This window comes from Equus quagga, chromosome 8, assembly GCF_021613505.1.
Source record: "Equus quagga isolate Etosha38 chromosome 8, UCLA_HA_Equagga_1.0, whole genome shotgun sequence".
Taxonomy (NCBI): Eukaryota; Metazoa; Chordata; class Mammalia; order Perissodactyla; family Equidae; genus Equus; species Equus quagga.
In genome coordinates, this window is record NC_060274.1 from 57,103,946 (window position 1) to 57,121,430 (window position 17,485).

At 39.7% G+C, this 17,485-nt stretch overlaps 1 protein-coding gene across 4 annotated transcripts in view; it reads left to right on the forward strand.

The window, feature by feature from the left end:
- Positions 1–1,082: 1,082 nt before the first annotated feature.
- The window catches only part of ADAM22 (ADAM metallopeptidase domain 22), a 242,058-nt gene continuing 225,655 nt past the window's right edge, over positions 1,083–17,485 (forward strand). For all 4 annotated transcript variants that reach the window (XM_046670780.1, XM_046670781.1, XM_046670783.1 and 1 more), the window contains exons 1-2: positions 1,083–1,371; positions 1,838–1,998. In XM_046670780.1, coding sequence (XP_046526736.1) covers positions 1,284–1,371; positions 1,838–1,998 — 249 coding nt within the window. In that variant the 5' untranslated portion in view covers positions 1,083–1,283. The remainder of the gene's footprint in view (positions 1,372–1,837; positions 1,999–17,485) is intronic.

The window sequence follows — 17,485 nt, forward strand, 5'->3', positions numbered from 1 at the left end:
TAAATTTAAATAGTTACATGTTGTTAGTGGCCACAGTATTTGAAAGGTGCAGTTCTAAGCTTTAATTTCCTCCTCTCTTAAATGGGAATAATACTTACTAAATTGTTGACCTAAGGTTCAACTGACAATACATGTGACCTCTGAAAAACTGTACTGTATCACACAAGTGTTAATTTTGTTAATTATTTTATTATTGTCTTATCCTCAAGAATTTCTACCATTTGGAATTAGAGAAAAATGGAATAAGCAGCCTGAGAAAGCAGAGATCCCCAAGTCTGGTTTCAAACGCAGGTTTGAGGCAGGCAGACATTAGAGAAAGAACAGAAAGATCCTGGGGAGTTGGGCGACCTTCAAGCGTCTGCGTAGACCTTCTACAGCAGGTTCTCCCTTGACTTCCCCGTGGCTGGGTTAGAGACCCTCCTCTAGGCATTACCAGGACATTTTCCACACCGTATAGTAAAAAAACAAACAAACAAAAACAAAACAACGGTGTTTACTCAACTGTATCGGCAAGCAGGTGCCTCTTACGCTTCTGTAGTGCACGGCTGTGTGCCCTGCACTTAGTCACCACCGGGCACACAGTAGGTCCTCATCAATATCTGTTGAATAATTAACTTACCATGCACTCTTGAGGGTATGATTCCCTGACAATAATTTAAGTAACTACAAAATTTGTGGGAAATATTAGTATTACAGATCTTTGCGGATGAAGTGGGCGAACACCGGCTCCCGCAGCGGCGCAGTTGGATATCCTCGATGCCAGGAGGTGTGCCAGCGATGACCTCTCTTTCTTTCGCCCTTTTCCTCTCTCCTGTCTTCATGCTGCAGAGGACCTCACAGTCACGAGGTCGCGACAGTCCGCGCCGTCGTGGAGTCGAGCGGGACGCGGAGAGAGAACTACATTTCCCAGCGGACCCTCCTGCGCGCGCCCCTGCCCGCGCGAGGGGGCGAGTGCACCAGGCGCTCGCTCCCTGCCGAGCGCTCGTCGCCCGCCAGAGCCTCCGCCAGGGGATGAGGTGGGAGGCGCTAGAAACCACTTAGCTACAGCCAACCGCCCAATGCAGCACTCGCTCGCTCCCCCCGCCAGCGGAAGCGCCCGCGGAGCACAATGCAGCACTGAGGCAGCGCCGCGGCGGAGGCTGCAGCGCCAGGGCCGCTGCAGCACCGGCCGGGGCTCGGTGGGGCGGCCGAGGCGAGCGCGGGGCGCGGGGCGAGGGAGCCGGAGCCGGCTGCCGGCGCCCGAGGAGGTGAGCGTCTCCAGCGAGGCGCTTGACCGGAGCACCATGCGGGCGGCGGCGGCGGCTGCGTCCGTGCCCTTCTTGCTGCTCTGCGCCCTGGGGAGCTGCCCCCCGGCGCGCTGCGGCCGGGCAGGTAAGTTCGCCACCCTCTCTGGCTTCGGGACGTACCATTTCCCGGGAATCTTTGCAGCCCTCGAGAGCATTGAAAAGGGGCATCCCCATTTCCCCAGTGCGCGGGGAGATTTTTTTTATCTACAAGCGCGGTGAGAAGTGAAGCAAAAATACATGCGTGGGGGCGCGCGGAATCCTTAGGAACCTTTGGTCGAATGCCTGGGTTTTGTTTCTTCTGAAAAAGAGGAATACGGAGAAGAGAAAAGGGGTGCTCTGCTGCTGGGCCCCGATCCTGGATGCTCTCAGATGAGCTGGTCCAAGGCTCTTGGGCTGGTGTGTCTGCGTCCTTCCCAGATGGGGTCCAGGAGGGAGGGGGCGGTGGGATTTTCATAGAGGAGACGTCGGACCGCAGGACTGACGAGTGTGGGTCGGGGTCCTTATATTCGCCTTTTCTCCCCTCTCCCTCCTTGACCCCTTCCTGCCTGGAGGAGACGCCTCGTTGACGGAGCTGGAGAGGAGGAACGAAAACCGCTTCCTGGAGCGCCAGAGCATCGTGCCACTCCGGCTCCTCCACCGCTCGGGCGGCGAAGACGAAACTGGGCACGACGCGCTCGACACACGGGTGCGGAGCGACCCCGGCGGCGGGCAGGTGAGGGGCGCGGTCTGGGGGGTGGTCCTCGGTGCAGCTCGGCCCATCTTGACCGCCTGTTTGCTCTCGGTTGCCCTGGAGATGCAATGTCTTCGGTGAAATGAGCTCAATCCTAACGCGAGCCATGCATGGCGCTCCCTGTGCCAAAAAGAAGGGAAAAGGGGGACGAGACCCCCAAAGAAACATAGGCCGGGGGCTTTGCTCAAGAGGAGGTTGTGCGGGATGCCTCCAGCAGTACGGCCACCTGAGCGAAGGGGCGAAGACCCTGTCACCTCCGTCAAGCAAGAGCCAGGCATAGGCAAGAAGGGATGTAATATTTGGGCAGGATTTGCATCATCATTATGGTTGTTGTGGTGGTGGTTGTTTTAATCCTCAAAGAGAAGACTTTATAAGTGATTTAAACCAAGATTGGTACTGTAGAAAAATTGGAAAAACAAGCCTTGACATCCCTAACTAAACTCAAATCGTAAAAATAAGCTAAACTTCGAGGTTCTCAGCTCACTTAAGCTGGACCCCGGAGATGTACCCAATCACCGCCACCTTCCAGAAGAGGCGTCCCCCTCCCCACTTTCTTCGTTGGTAGCAGCCCTCTTGGTGTTAATAGGACTGTGTTGCTTATTGGGCCTTTATAAATTGTTTAAAAAAAATCTGCTTACCATTTACCCATATTTAGATAATATCACACGTCCACAGATATGCCTGAAAATTATTTTGAAGTTACTGGTTAATTTCAGTAAATATTTTGGGACTTTGTAAACATTTTTTGTATTTATGTAATTAACTTGGCAACTAGTTTACTCACATGTAAGTATATATTGAGACAGAATTTTTTCATGTAGTTGAAAATTTTTTCAACTTCACTAAAGCAAAGTCAGGCTGAACATTTTCACATGTATAAATATATTCATTCATTAATACTTTAAGATGTATCTTGGTGATGTGATAGTTATACTAATTTATCGGTATGTGTAAAATATGTAAAAATAGAAACATACTATTTAAATCTGTACTTCTACTAATTTGCAACTAAACCAAATGCTTAGTCGTTAAAATTTTAATATAAGATAGAAATTAATTTAAAGGGCTACAGCAGTATCCATCAAAGTTAGATTATTGTAGTAGAAAATCTAATGTGCTAAGCCTTAATGAAGGATTCTATTATTTAAATTAACTTCTGGTAAATACCCATTTTTCTTTTCTATTTCAACTTTGTTTCTATAGTAAAACTGAAGAAGCAGGGCACACAGTTTCCCCTCTTATTTTTCAATAAATTATGATTATTTTTGTGGAGGAATATTCTCACACCTATTTACAACCTTTGATTATAAAGAAGTTCAAACACACACAAAACTAGATGGAATATTACAATGAGCTCCCAGCTTCAACAATTATCAACTCATAGCCAGTCTTGTTTTATCTGTATCCTACCTATTTTCTTCCCCTTTCTGTATTATTTTGAAGCAAATCTTATCATTTCATTCATAAAAAATTTCATTGCGTACTTCTAAGAGATAAGGATTCTTTTAAACATGTATGATATTATTGTGTCTAGTGTATAAAATATATTAAATATTAAATATATAAATATGTTAAAATAATAATATATAAATTATTAAATATATATAAATATAATAAATATATATTTAAGTTTCTTTGATCTGAGATCCAAATAATGTCCATAGACTACAGTTAGTTTGTTTTTTGGTTGTCAAATTTGTCTGATGCATAGTTTCCCCCTCCATTTCCTTGTTCTTTTCCTTGCAATTTATTCATTGGAGACAGGGAGTCTTTCATCTGTAGGGTTTCCTGCAGTCTAAATTTTTGCTGATTTGGCCAGTGCTTTAAAACAAATCAGAAAGACTTTCTCAGAGAGGAAGGGAGACAGATGGAAGTAGAGAAAAAAGAAAACTGCAGGATTGAACCTGGAAACTCTGAGTCCCTGCGTCATGCTGGTAATGCCTTCAGGTACCTTCTGTCCTTTTCTGTGTTGGTGAAAGACTACCACTTTTGGAACATAGGCCAGCCCTCCTTTTTTTCTCTCCACGTATGGAGCAGCACTTCTGCAGTTTTTTGGTTCACAGGCCTCTCCACTTGGGGCAGAAGATACCTTGGGCCCCTGCAGCTTCCCCTTTCTACAGCAATAAACCTCACAATTGAGAAGAATGGCTCTGGCCTTCTGTGAGGTGAGAATGAATTGGTAGGATATAGGTTAAACTTCATGAATAGATTATTAATTCAAGTCGGATGTGAAAGTGAAGATACTGTCTTGTCATCAAAGTAATTTTTACGAGAAATTCTCTCGGTGCCTGGCACAGTATAAGGTACACACAGTACATCTTGTTGGATGTCTGGATCACCTGGAGAGCTGTTGCAGTTTGCCATGCTCCTTAAACCGCAGATAGAAACCATCGACCATAGGACTGAATCTGGCAGTTAGAGTTGTAAAGACCTAGTTGCCCTATGTTAACTTTTTCTACAACTAGGAAACTAAAAGTTTTCCTGCATGTTGGCATTTCTGGTTTCCTTCAGAGCTATCATTGGACCTGAAAACGTAAGTTAATTGTATCTGGCCATTCTTGTTTCTTTGGTAATCAAATAGATATAATTTATGGCATCGTAGCTACCCATAGATATTTTTAGCAACTTCCTTTCTACTTCAGAAGTAAAATTAGGATGATTTTCTATCAGCTCACAAAACTTATATATTCATTTATTGATTTGCTATTTAAAGACATTTATTTACTTGAGCTCCTACTGTGTACCAATTTTTGTGCAAGACCCTGGGGATTTAGAGATAAAAAGACACAGTTCTGGCATTTAGGGAATTTACAGACAAGTAGGAAGATAGATGAGAGAACAGGCAGTTACACTCTGCCTTTCTGTGTGATTTTCTGGAGATGATCACAGAGAGCTGTGGAAGCAGAGGAGACCTAGTACTTTACAGGTGAGCAGTCAGGGTGGGCTCTCAGGGGGAGGTGCTGTCTGAGCTGTGTTTTGAGAGTAGGAATTGGCTAGAGTAAAGGGAGGAGTGGCCACATCAAACTGAAGGGGCGGCAAGTACATAGGTGTGTGGGAGTCAGGACCACATTTTGTTAACTGCAAATAGTTAGGCTTTAAGGGAAAGATGAGACAAAACAGGAAGGTGGAGAGTAGATGCTGCAGCATCTTCAGGATTTGCTGAGGAATTTGGGCTTTGTCTTAAAGGCAATCTAAGGATTTAAGTAAGGAGAAGTGATTAACCAGATTCATGTTATTGTGGGGTAATGCTATTGTTAGAATGAATAATTTTAATTTGAAAGAGTAAATGAATGTGGTTGTTCACTTTAACTCATTGGTAAATGCCAATTCACATACTCGTTAAGCGTCATAAGAATTTAGTTCCTAAGTATACTGAAAATACTGTATAAATGAGTTTATATTTTTAAAGCACTTAGAACAAGGCTGGGTACATTGTAAGTACTATATGAGTTTTTGTTAAATAACATAAACTCCCTCAGGCTGTTTGAGTGCTATTTAGAAATTTTGTAACATCTCTTTAATGCAAAATTGTGTCCTAAATTCCTGAATTTAACACATTCCCAGAAGTAAGTTACAAATTGTCCAAATTTACATAACAAAGTGGACCTGACAGTCCTAGAGAGTAAGAGACCTTGTAGGTCATCTAATCTAATTCAGGAGTTACTTGTCACCTAGTAAGATCAAGCCATTGACCTGGAGTAAGGAAACTAGCAACATATTACTTAATGTTTCAGAAAGCGCACAAGAACTATGATGATATAAAACAATATAAAACACTTTAATTTTACCCTTAGTGTGTCCTTGTTTCTGTTTTCATCACTCAATCGAACAGAACACTTATGTTTTTGGAAGAACTTTTCATTTTTGTTACATGGAAATACTGGCAATTTGATTGATGTGAAATAATTCTGTTGATATGAGTCCATATTGTAAAAGATTTCTTTCCTACAGGTCAGTTCCTTGAATGCACACTTTATTTTTATCCCAAGTGGGATGATGGGCCCATAATGAAAGTTTATTATGCCATAAAGTCCTAGAAATGATAGTCAAAGAAATCATATTTGATTGTGGGTAACCTTGCTATCCTTAAGGTTGTCTGCCTAGTCTGAAGTAATTTCAGTCCTGTAAAATAGCACTCAGAATTAGAATATTCAGTCTTTCTTTCATTCTTCTGACTTGAAATTATCTGTGCTGAAGGAATTGTATGTTTGCAGATAAAAAGATAAAACATAATTTTAAGTGGACAGTCATATGGGTAAGATATCACCTACTGAGTCTGACTGATGGTTTCATACTGATAGTCACCTAATTGCTATTTTGAAGAATAAGCACCTTAATGGTTACCCCTTTTTGGCATGACAGATTTACTGTAGCATCAAAGATAGATTATTTAGTGGTGTATTTCCTTGTGTGATCACCCCATAAATTTTCAATAATTTGTTTTTTACCCGGTGATTACATTTCTCTATAAATAGCAGGAATTTCTTGTTGCCAGAAGTCTTTGTTGTCAGTGAGTAGAGGGGCTACTTATTTCTCTCTCTCTTTCCCTGGAAAGTGGTGTAGCTTCTCAAGTAGTCAGGTGCCAAGAACGTAGATCTGCAATTTATCATAGTTTCGATAATCACCAACGAATGGGGAAAATGCAAGATGGTAGCAAGATGGCAAAGAGTAGATGTGCTCCATTTTTATGAATATATGTATACGTATGCCTAAGCATAGATGAGCTGTAGTTAAAATTGTGCTGTTTCACTTGGGTGCCCTGAGTCAGCTTGACGGTAAATTGTCTGCAATGCTGCTTCCCTCGTGCAAATGGCCTCCTAGCAATTACAGCTTTAGAAGTACTTTGCAAGGATAGTACAAGCATTTTATTTTTCCTAATGTGCATTTGTTAAACCTAAGTAGCTCAATATTGTAGTTTTGCCACCCATCAAAACTTGTTCTGCTGCTATAAATAGGAAAGAGACATTTCCTAGCATTTTTTAAATCCTTTTACCAACCTTCTTCTCTTGCAATTAAACAGTTAAAAGAAAATGAAATTCAGAATTGTCTTGTTTTTACTCTGAGATCTCAATTTGTATATTTTTCTTTTGCACATCTTTGAAATTCTGCCTAATGATTTTACTGTTCACAAAAAGAACCTGTATTTCATCACTTTTTTACAGCTACACATGGAAAACTATAAATGATTCTAATAGCTTATGGGTTGATAAAAATTGTTCTTAGTTTTATTTGCTTTCTCATATTTCAAAGAATGCCAAGTGTTCTATTGTTTTTGACTACCAGAGCCTCTCTTAAAAATGGTGGACGGAGGCCTGCTTTCTTGTCATGACGCATGGAGAGCAGGACTCTCTAAGGTCAGCAGTACTCAATAGTTCCTGTGGGGATCAGGTAGGGCCGAATTTCATTATTAAGTCTCATGGATAACCCCCAAAGGGGAAAAAGATGTTAATAAAAGAGGAGGAGAGAGAAGAGGAAGAGACATTGAGGAGACTGGTGAGAAGGAGGAAGGACAGAGAAGTCAGGAAAAGAGAGAAGTACTTACGGTAGTGTTATATGTGTTAAAGTATATGCTAAAATACTTAATATACAGTAACTTCTGTGGTTACTTTTTATGTGCCGAACAGTTTTCTGAGCACCTGATGGCCATTAACTCATTGCATCCTCACAAGAATCATGTGATAAGTAATACTTACCGGCTGCAAAATATCAAAGCTGGTAGGTAGCTGAGAGGGGATTTGAACCCAGACACTTTGGCTCCATCTCGCTGCCTGTGTGCTTACTCACTGTGCTGCTGGCCTTATGGTAAGAGGCTACCAGCATTTCTTTAGATCTCTTTCAATGGCACTGGGGTCAAAGATTTCTTACTTCTTTCCCATTGGAACTATATATTTCTTGGAGCACTTGAAAATATTTTTTTAAGTTATGTAGGAAGAAGCTTGCAGAACACAACAGGAATGCTTCATTTCTGCTAACTTGAGAATGACAATGGAATATATAAAGATATTTAACATTTAAAAGGTGAAAAATGCCTCTTGAAGGATGTGTGTTTTGTTTGTTTTGGAACTGGATATGTGCACTGATTGTTATAATCTTTCTTTATAAATCAAAGATTTCAGTATTCAACAGTCAATGCCAAAATTATATCTGCTCTTTTGTGGTCAAAGTTTCATAAAACAGAAACAGTAAATGCTAAACAGGGATCTGTATTCATATATCCTTCTCCAAAAGAAAAGATACAAAATATCTTTTGTGACTTGTAGAACAAGTAGCTTCCGAGTCCCAAATGCCAAAGCATTCAGGTGAAAGAGAGAGGTAATCAGTGATAACTGAAATGATAGCTTCTGGGAGCATTTAGTGCTTTGGTAATAAAAGCACTAGAAAGCACATATTGAGGGAAAGAATTGGAAAATAAGAATTCATATTTGTTGAATTTTTACCACGTACCAGACACTGTGCTGATTTAATGCATTATTTCTCATTATGAGGTAGATATTATCATTATACCCATTTATAGGTAAGGAAACTGAGGCTTAAGGAAGCTAATTAACCTGCCCAAGGTCACACAGCTAATAAGTAGTAGAATTGGGAAAAGAATTCTCAAGGAAAATCTTAGAGATCCACATAAAATAATCCTTTTGTAATCTTTCCTGCTTATTTAACATGAGGGTTACTCGTTCATCTCTGTGTTGGAATGAACCTAACCTTTCTTTAAGAAACCCTTGGCCCTACCCAGGTCTCCTCCCTCCCTAACTTCTTTCAGGGATGAGTTGATGTCATGTTTAGCGCTTGTTAGAAATGTCTTCATTTCTAGAAATGGGTATAATTTCTGCTTCTATCTCAAATATTCTTTTAACCAGATAGGAATATCTGAATCTGCATCTAAATGGCAGTAGAGAATATTTGCACTCTGAGTACTTGTTGGAGTTTAATCTGCCAGAAATTCGCTTGAAAGAAACTATGTATGGAGAATTATCTTCTATTGCTCCACAGTGTACTGGCTTCACCTCCAGAGATTCTGGGGTGGGGTATTTAAAAAAAATCTCCCTAGTGGATTCCAATTTGCACCAAGGGTCAGGGAACTCTATGTGTTCTTAAAATTTAAGAGATTTTTTCTTAAATCTCTTTGGATTTAAGTTAGTCACAAGAGAGTTTGTTATCTGAATTGGTGTCAGTTTTCTCAGTCACTTCCCTAACCTCTTCAATCACCTACCAGGCTTTTTCTAAAGGATATTTTGAAGGACACGGTAAGAAATATTCCTGAGAAACCAGTTACAATATTAATCGAAGTCTCGAAGAACATTATACATAGTGTCTCGTCAGGACCAAGAGGAGAGATTTGTCGTGTACCTGTGTTTCCTTTCCTGAGCTGGATGCCAGAAGTTTAGAGGCAAGTTGTGCTCTCCTCCAAAGCGAAAGTCACGGCGTGAGTTTTCATAGCAGCTTCATCCCAGCTCATTAGCGTGCTCCTTCTCATCATCCCCATTTTGGCCGAAAGTCATCTGAAATGTCTCTTGACTCCTGATAACTTATCAATCTTGGAAGTCAGGTCTGTGCTCGTTTTCCTATGCATGTTATACTTAGATTAAAATAAACATTCAGGCTTAAAGAAAAGTAATCTCAGAGAGATTTCCTCTGTCCACTTTTCTAAAGTAGTCCCACCCCAGCACCCTCCTTATCACATCACATTACACTGTTGTCTTTCTAGCACTTGTAAGAATGTGACATTTTTTTTTAATGGTGGACTTGTTTATTGTTTTTTCCCAGGATCCCATCACTAGCATGTAAACTGTATGAGAGTAGTGATCATGTCTGTTCACCAGATGTCTCTGCTGCCTAGAACAGTGCCTGGCACAGAGTAGGTGTTTAATAAATATTTATTGAAGTAATGAGTTTTTGTTTTCCCCCAGTTTCTTCATCTACTTAAAAATTGTATTGTAAGTGTCCATATAAACATCCTGAAATCCTTTTTGGAACAAGGTAGGGTATAAAAGGTGAATGTGTGAATAATTTTTAGTCTTTAATTATTGAATTTATATCCCCTTCTGATCATTACAGTTATTTTACACATAATTAAAGTAAAGCTCAACGTGCTGTATTTTTAAAAATATAAATACTTCATATATAAAAAATGATTTTAGACTTCTAGCTTTATACTCCTAGCTGTCCTTTATTTCTGATTTTATCATTTGAGTTGTTTTTAAGATAGAAATCTGTTTTGTGTTCCCTAGAACAGATTATTATATATAACTTGATTTTGAAAATAAGATAAAAAATTCTGTACCATGATCCAGAAATATCAGCAGTCATAACTGGGAAGAGAAGGAATAAAGAACTTAACACCGCCATCCTACTCCCTGCAATCTGTTTGTTTGTATTGAAGAGATTTTTCAGAATCTTATCTATCAGTAAGGGTAAATCAACATTTTTCTTCTCCTTTTTAAAAATTAGTTTTATACCAGAGGATTTTAGCACCTAGCAATAGTTGCCCTTTTGTTGCATTTTTTTTTCCCCAAGAACATGAGATAACTTTTTGAAGATGGGAAATCGATGATGATTTCCTGAAGAGAGGCCTCAACAGCTCACATTTTGCAAGTGTTTTTAAAATTTTCTCTCCGAGGCAGGAGAACTGCAGGCCGACAGTCTTCTTAGGTCACTCATTCTACTCGACACTGACTCACGTCTCTAGCCTTTTACTTCTAGTTAGTCAGTTGCTATTCTTCTTATTTTTATTTTCAACTTGCCTTTTAAGTAAGGCTTGTTGGGAGAAATTGCCTTCATTTCCTTCACTAGTGAAATCAGGATGTTGGAGTCAGGCTGGTACAATTTGCTACTCCTGGTCATAGCTCAAGCTTCTTTCTAAGTGGTTTTTCTTTGAACGAGATAGCAAGATGCTGCAGAAATGGCTACTACTTTACAGAACCTGCTTCTGTAGATTTCCACGAATTCCCTACTGGATTTTTAATACCTTTAGGATATCCTGTCAGGGGCCTGGCCAGGAACCCAGCTGTGGATCCTCAGTGGGCATAGGTAGCACTCAAGGTTATGCATGTGATATTAGTCTAGGGTAGGTTGGAAGAGCAGTTGGCTGAAGAGTGATCTAGGGTCATCAGAACATGGGGAGGAGTGGGCTGTGGGGGAAGGGGAGGCTTAGGGAAATCAGAAATCAGTTATAGAGAGAAGATACTGGGGCTCCACTGTGTCAGATCAGTCCAGTATCCTCCCGGCTCAACTAGAGAGAGCTGCTGAAAGAGTCTGAGGCACTTTCTGAGTTTTTAATCTCAGCCATCCCGGTTTTAGTGGTTGGCTGCACTCTGGGTCCGGGTGTTGTGTTTTTAAAAGGAACCTTGTGTTTTTCAGCTGGACGTCCTCTGATGGCCCCGGGATTGTTTTTATCGAACCTCCATGAGCTTTAAGTGTTTGGTTTAGAGGGAAGAACTATTTCTTCTCCTCCTGCTCCCCCTTCTCCTCTTCCTCCTCTTCTTATTCCTGCACCTCTTCTTATTCTTCTTTATTCCTTATTCTTCCTTCCTTCCTCTTCCTCCTCCTCCTCCTCCATCTTATTTTTCACTGGTCTTTTCTAAAGATCTGCAGGCTAGTGGGAGAGGGCTTTAGGAAGCCCATTGTTCTTCTCATTCAGACCTTAGACGCTGTGCCTCTCCTGCGTCGGGAGATGGGGCTCACTTAAAGATTGATTTCCTAACTCATGCAAGAGTTGATGCTTTGAAAAATCACACCTAGTGTGCACCAAATGAGCACCAGTCTCATTTTGAATAGCGTGTGGTATGTGTTAAATAAATGTATGTTAATGGGTGAAGAGTCCTTGCATGTGGGAGTCTGGAAAATTTGTTCTTATTGAGATGAATAATTTTGGTGTCAGTCTCCATTTGCCATAATAGTGGGTTATTTTCAAGGTGAGTTTGGTATTACCTGCAGTTCAGCAAATAGTTAGGACTACTTTGATGTGCTTTCCAAGAAAATGTAGGTAAATGTTTAATAAGAAGAATGGGAATTTTTTTTTTTACAGATGCATTTACAAATTTATCATTATGCTGAATAGTTTAACCATCATTCTTTAGGAAGAATTTTATCGACTTTGATAGAAACTGAAACATTATTGAAGAGGATGAAAGTTTTGATTTAGGACTGCAAAATTCTTCTTACATTTTGTGATCTTGTACAGCTGGTTTAGCTATAAGTAGTACATTGGTTTTTTCAAACTTGTTTCCTCAAAAACGTTTCTTAAAACTTGGACAGATATTGATTGGTAAGTAGGTAGGCAAAATTCAAGTAGTGTTCATTGCGGTCACGAAAGGTGAAGCCGTTTCTTTCTGGGTAAGTTTCTAGAGATAGGGCTATTTCAAACCATGGTGTATAGCAATTTTTGTTGCTTCTCAGGATCCTCTAGGTTGTAAAAGGGGGAAAGATATTGGTGCTGAGATACTGAGAATTCTCGTTTAATTTAATTTCTGAAGTAAGTTTAGCATGATGTCCTTATAATTCTTAATGATCTTGCGTAGACAGTGTTCTCTCAAAATTAATGAAGGGAAAGTAGAATTAATTCGTAACAACCAATTTAATATGAAATCTACCTGAGGCCATTGATTAATGAGTTGTTTAGAACATTTCTTAAAGGTTCTGATTATGAAATCATGAAGTTTACAGTTGTCGTAGGGTAAGGGGGTAAAAATTATTTTATTTTAATATAATTGTATCGAAAAACATGGAGTGAAAGCATGCATCCTTATCATTTTTATTTCTTCCCAGCATTGAGCACAGAGCCTTACACCTAGCAAGTGCTCCACAAGCAAATGTTGACTGCATGAAATCATTGATGCCGTGACTTACAGAGAGCCCTGTTCCATTCTTATGCCGCCAGACCCCTGTTGTATCAGAGTTCCTCTGGTCAATTATTTCTTCTCTTTTCTCTTCATCTCTTTCTTTCCTCTTCTCTCAAGTCAGGTTCTGTCACTTTCTTATTGCCTCTTTCCATTTGTTGTTTTCCTGTGGACATATCCTTGCTCTATTCACTTTTTCTGTGACTCTTGGTTTATTTTGTAATTTTCCCCCACTCTATTTCTGTCAAGTTCCTCTTTTTCTCTTAGCAACTAAACTAAAAACAAGCCTCTGAAAGGTTATTTACGTTTGCTGTTGGGAACCATCCCTGCCGCACATTGCTAGACTTACTTATTTTGTGATTTGGAGATGTGTTACAGTTCAACAAACTTTCATTTTACTACTTACCTTTAAACCTATTTTTTTGTGTGTGGTTTTTCCTTTTTCTGTGTTTCTTTTGTTCTCCTTAAATTGTCCCTCATTCGTTCTCTTCTTTGGATGTGGATTGAAGTGTCCTTTCTGCTCTTTACTGCTGGAATAATCACCTTCCTAAAATCACTCTCCTTGTTCTCCTTGTTCATAATCCCCTGGATTTAAACTGAATTATGTGCTCAGTCCACCCCCAACACTTGCTGAGCATATCTCTTCTCAAAGTCTTCCAGAGTGATACATTGCTACATTGCTACAGGATTCAGATTTAGTATTTAGGAGTGATGACGCACTTTTCCAGCTATACAAAAGTAAAACTTGCCTCGTAGGCTTGGCATAAAATTGTTCTTGCTTATGTGCGTGTTGGTGCAGGGGTATTGGAGCACTGATGACTTGGGTGTGTTAGTGGAAGGTGTCCCCATGAGATAGACTGTATTTTTGGGCTGGAACTTTGTCATTCATATTCACCATTGTTTGTTCACTGCTTAACACTGTCCCTGATGTGTAGCTGATGCTCAGCAAATATTTATGGTCTGCCTTTGTTTCACTTTTCTGTCTCAAAGATGCAGAAAAAAAGTGCTGTGACCATTTATGTTACTGATTTTATTACTTTTGATGTATTTCCAATACTTAATGGTATTTCTGTCCTCTGATTATTAAAATCTTCTGTTGGCATGGGTTGGAGAGTAGCATGGGCCTCCTTCCACATTTATACCTTATCTCTGACCTCTTTCTTCCCCTTCCCCTGTATATATTTTTGCCGGCCCAACAGAGCCACCTTGTATACAGCATGCCCAGGTTCTGTGAGGTTCCCATCGCTGTCAGTATCTGAACTGAAATAGCTTTCCCTCTTGCTTCAAATTTGAGGCAGAGTTTATTAGGAAAGGCAGGGCCATGATAGTAAGGAGAGAGAACACTAGAGAAAGTGGCAGGAACTTGGACAATGATTGGCATACTGACATTCTACCACATACAGCTGCCTTGCTGTCTCTTGGCTGCTTTAATCACTGTGACGACATCATTCCTGTCAGTTTATAGCCCCATGTCTCTCAACAAAGATACATCCAATCTATTTAACCTTTGTGTGTGACTTTATTCACCAGACTTTGCCATTTATTGCCTGGAGCTGCATTTTCTTTAAGACGATCATGTATGTCTTCTGGGAGAGTGACATATAGTATTTATGATGGATCTGAACTCATATGACATATTCAGGCAAGGAGTTCCCTTGATATTTGTTCTTGGAGTTTTGATTTTTTTAACGGTGGTTTTGAACTAAGGATATCCTCTTTTTTTTTTTTTTCTTTTTATAGCTTAGCCCCAGATAATCTTTAAATATTTTGTTTTATTTTAATTTTCTCCCCCAATTTTTACCTCCCTTTTGTGGTCTAATAAGTTAATATAAAATATTTACTTTATTTCTTAGGCAGTAGATGTTACCCACGTAGTACTATTACTCCATGAAACCTCCATGCCGCTAAAAGATCAGCGTATGTGGGGTTAAGTTCGTGCGCTCCGCTGCAGGTGGCCCAGTGTTTCGTTGGTTTGAATCCTGGGTGCGGACATGGCACTGCTCATCAAACCACGCTGAGGCAGCGTCCCACATGCCACAACTAGAAGGACCCACAACGAAGAATATACAACTATGTACCGGGGGGCTTTGGGGAGAAAAAGGGAAAAATAAAATCTTAAAAAAAAAAAAAAAAGATCAGCGTATGTAATTTAAATCAGAAAAAATATCACTAGATAATAGTCGCTTGAGTGTAAGTAGAGACCCCAGGAAGGGATTCCACTCTGAACTGTTTCAAGCATTTATATTTTAGTGTGAATGAAGGATCCCAGAGTAATGAAGATCAGAAAAGAAAGTAAGGACTTGTGATGGAGAGGAGGCCCCAAATCAAAATATTGAGATCAAGTAGCTGGCTCACAGACACGAACTCCTTAACAGTTTTCCTGACCTCAGCTGACCTAGTATAATCTCAGGAGCAAAATAATTCATATTTTAATTATATGTGTATTTTTATAAGTGCTTTATTAAAATATAATTTGCATACCATAGAATTCACCCATTTAACAATAGTGTACAATTCAAAGTTTATTAGTATATTCAAACAGTTGTGCAACCATCACCACTGTCAATTTTTTTTTACGTCTCATTTTTTTTTTTTTAGATTTTTTTTTAATTAAGGTTATGAAAGTTAACATCCTTGTGAAATTACAGTTGTACATCATTATTAGTCATGTTGTAGGTACACCACTTCACCCCTAGTGCCCTCCCCCCACCTCCCTTTCCCCTGGCAACCACCGATCAGTTCTCTTTGTCCATATGTTAACATGGACAAAGTCATACAGAGTTAGTCTTTCTCTGTCTGGCTTATTTCACTCAACATAATACCCTCAAGGTCTATCCATGTTGTTGTGAATGGGACGACTTTGTCCTTTTTTATGGCTGAGTAGTATTCCATTGTATGTATATATACCACATCTTCTTTATCCAATCATCAGTTGCTGGGCACTTAGGTTGGTTCCATGACTTGGCTATTGTGAATAATGCTGCGATGAACATAGGGGTGCATGGAACTTTCGGAATTGCTGATTTCAGGTTCTTAGGCTAGATACCCAGTAGTGGGATGGCTGGGTCATAAGGTATTTCTATTCTTAACTTTTTGAGGAATCTCCATACTGTTTTCCATAGTGGCTGCACCAGTTTGCATTCCCACCAACAGTGTATGAGGGTTCCCTTTTCTCCACAGCCTCTCCAACATTTGTCACTCTTGGTTTTGGATATTTTTGCCATTCTAACAGGTGTAAGGTGATATCTTAGTGTAGTTTTGATTTGCATTTCCCTGATGATTAGTGATGATGAGCATCTTTTCATGTGTCTATTGGCCATCCATATATCTTCTTTGGAGAAATGTCTGTTCATGTCCCCTGCCCATTTTGTAATTGGGTTGTTTGATTTTTTATTGTTGAGTTGTGTGAGTTCTTTGTATATTATGGAGATTAACCCTTTGTCGGATAAATAACTTGTGAATATTTTTTCCCAATTAGTGGGCTGTTTTTTTGTTTCAATCCTGTTTTCCCTTGCCTTGAAGAAGCTCTTTAGTCTGATGAAGTCCCATTTGTTTATTCTTTCTATTGTTTCTCTCATGTGAGGGGTTATGGTGTCCAAAAGGATTCTTTTGAAGCTGATGTCAAAGAGTGTACTGCCGATATTCTCTTCTAGAAGACTTATTGTTTCAGGCCTAATCTTTAGGTCTTTGATCCATTTTGAGTTTATTTTAGTAAATGGTGAAAAAGAATGGTTGATTTTCATTCTTTTACATGTGGCTGTCCAGTTTTCCCAGCACCATTTGTTGAAGAGACTTTCTTTCCTCCATTGTAGGCCCTCAGCTCCTTTGTCAAAGATTAGTTGTCCATAGATGTGTGGTTTTATTTCTGGGCTTTCAATTCTGTTCCATTGATCTGTGCATCTGTTTTTGTACCAGTACCATGCTGTTTTGATTACTGTAGCTTTGTAGTATGTTTTGAAGTCAGGGATTGTGATGCCTCCAGCTTTGTTCTTCTTTCTCAGGATTGCTTTAGCAATTCGGGGTCTTTTGTTGCCCCATATGAATTTTAGGATTCTTTGTTCAGTTTCTGTAAAGAATGACATTGGAATTCTGATTGGGATAGCGTTGAATCTGTAGATTGCTTTAGGTAGTAGGGACATTTTAACTATGTTTGTTCTTCCAATCCATGTACATGGAATGTCTTTCCATCTCTTTATGTCATTGTCAATTTCTTTCAAGAAGGTCTTGTAGTTTTCATTGTATAGAGCTTTCACTTCCTTGGTTAAATTTATCCCAAGGTATTTTATTCCTTTTGTTGCGATCGTGAATGGGATTGAGTCCTTGAGATCTTTTTCTGTTAGTTCATTGTTAGCATATAGAAATGCTACCGATTTATGTATGTTGATTTTATACCCTGCAACTTTGCTGTAGTTGTTGATTGTTTCTAAGGTTTTTCTATGGATTCTTTGGGGTTTTCTATATATAAGATCATGTCGTCTGCAAACAACGAGAGTTTTACTTCTTCGTTGCCTATTTGGATTCCTTTTATTTCTTTTTCCTGCCGAATTGCTCTGGCCAACACCTCCAGTACTATGTTGAATAAGAGTGGTGAAAGTGGGCACCCTTGTCTTGTTCCTGTTCTGAGAGGGATGGGT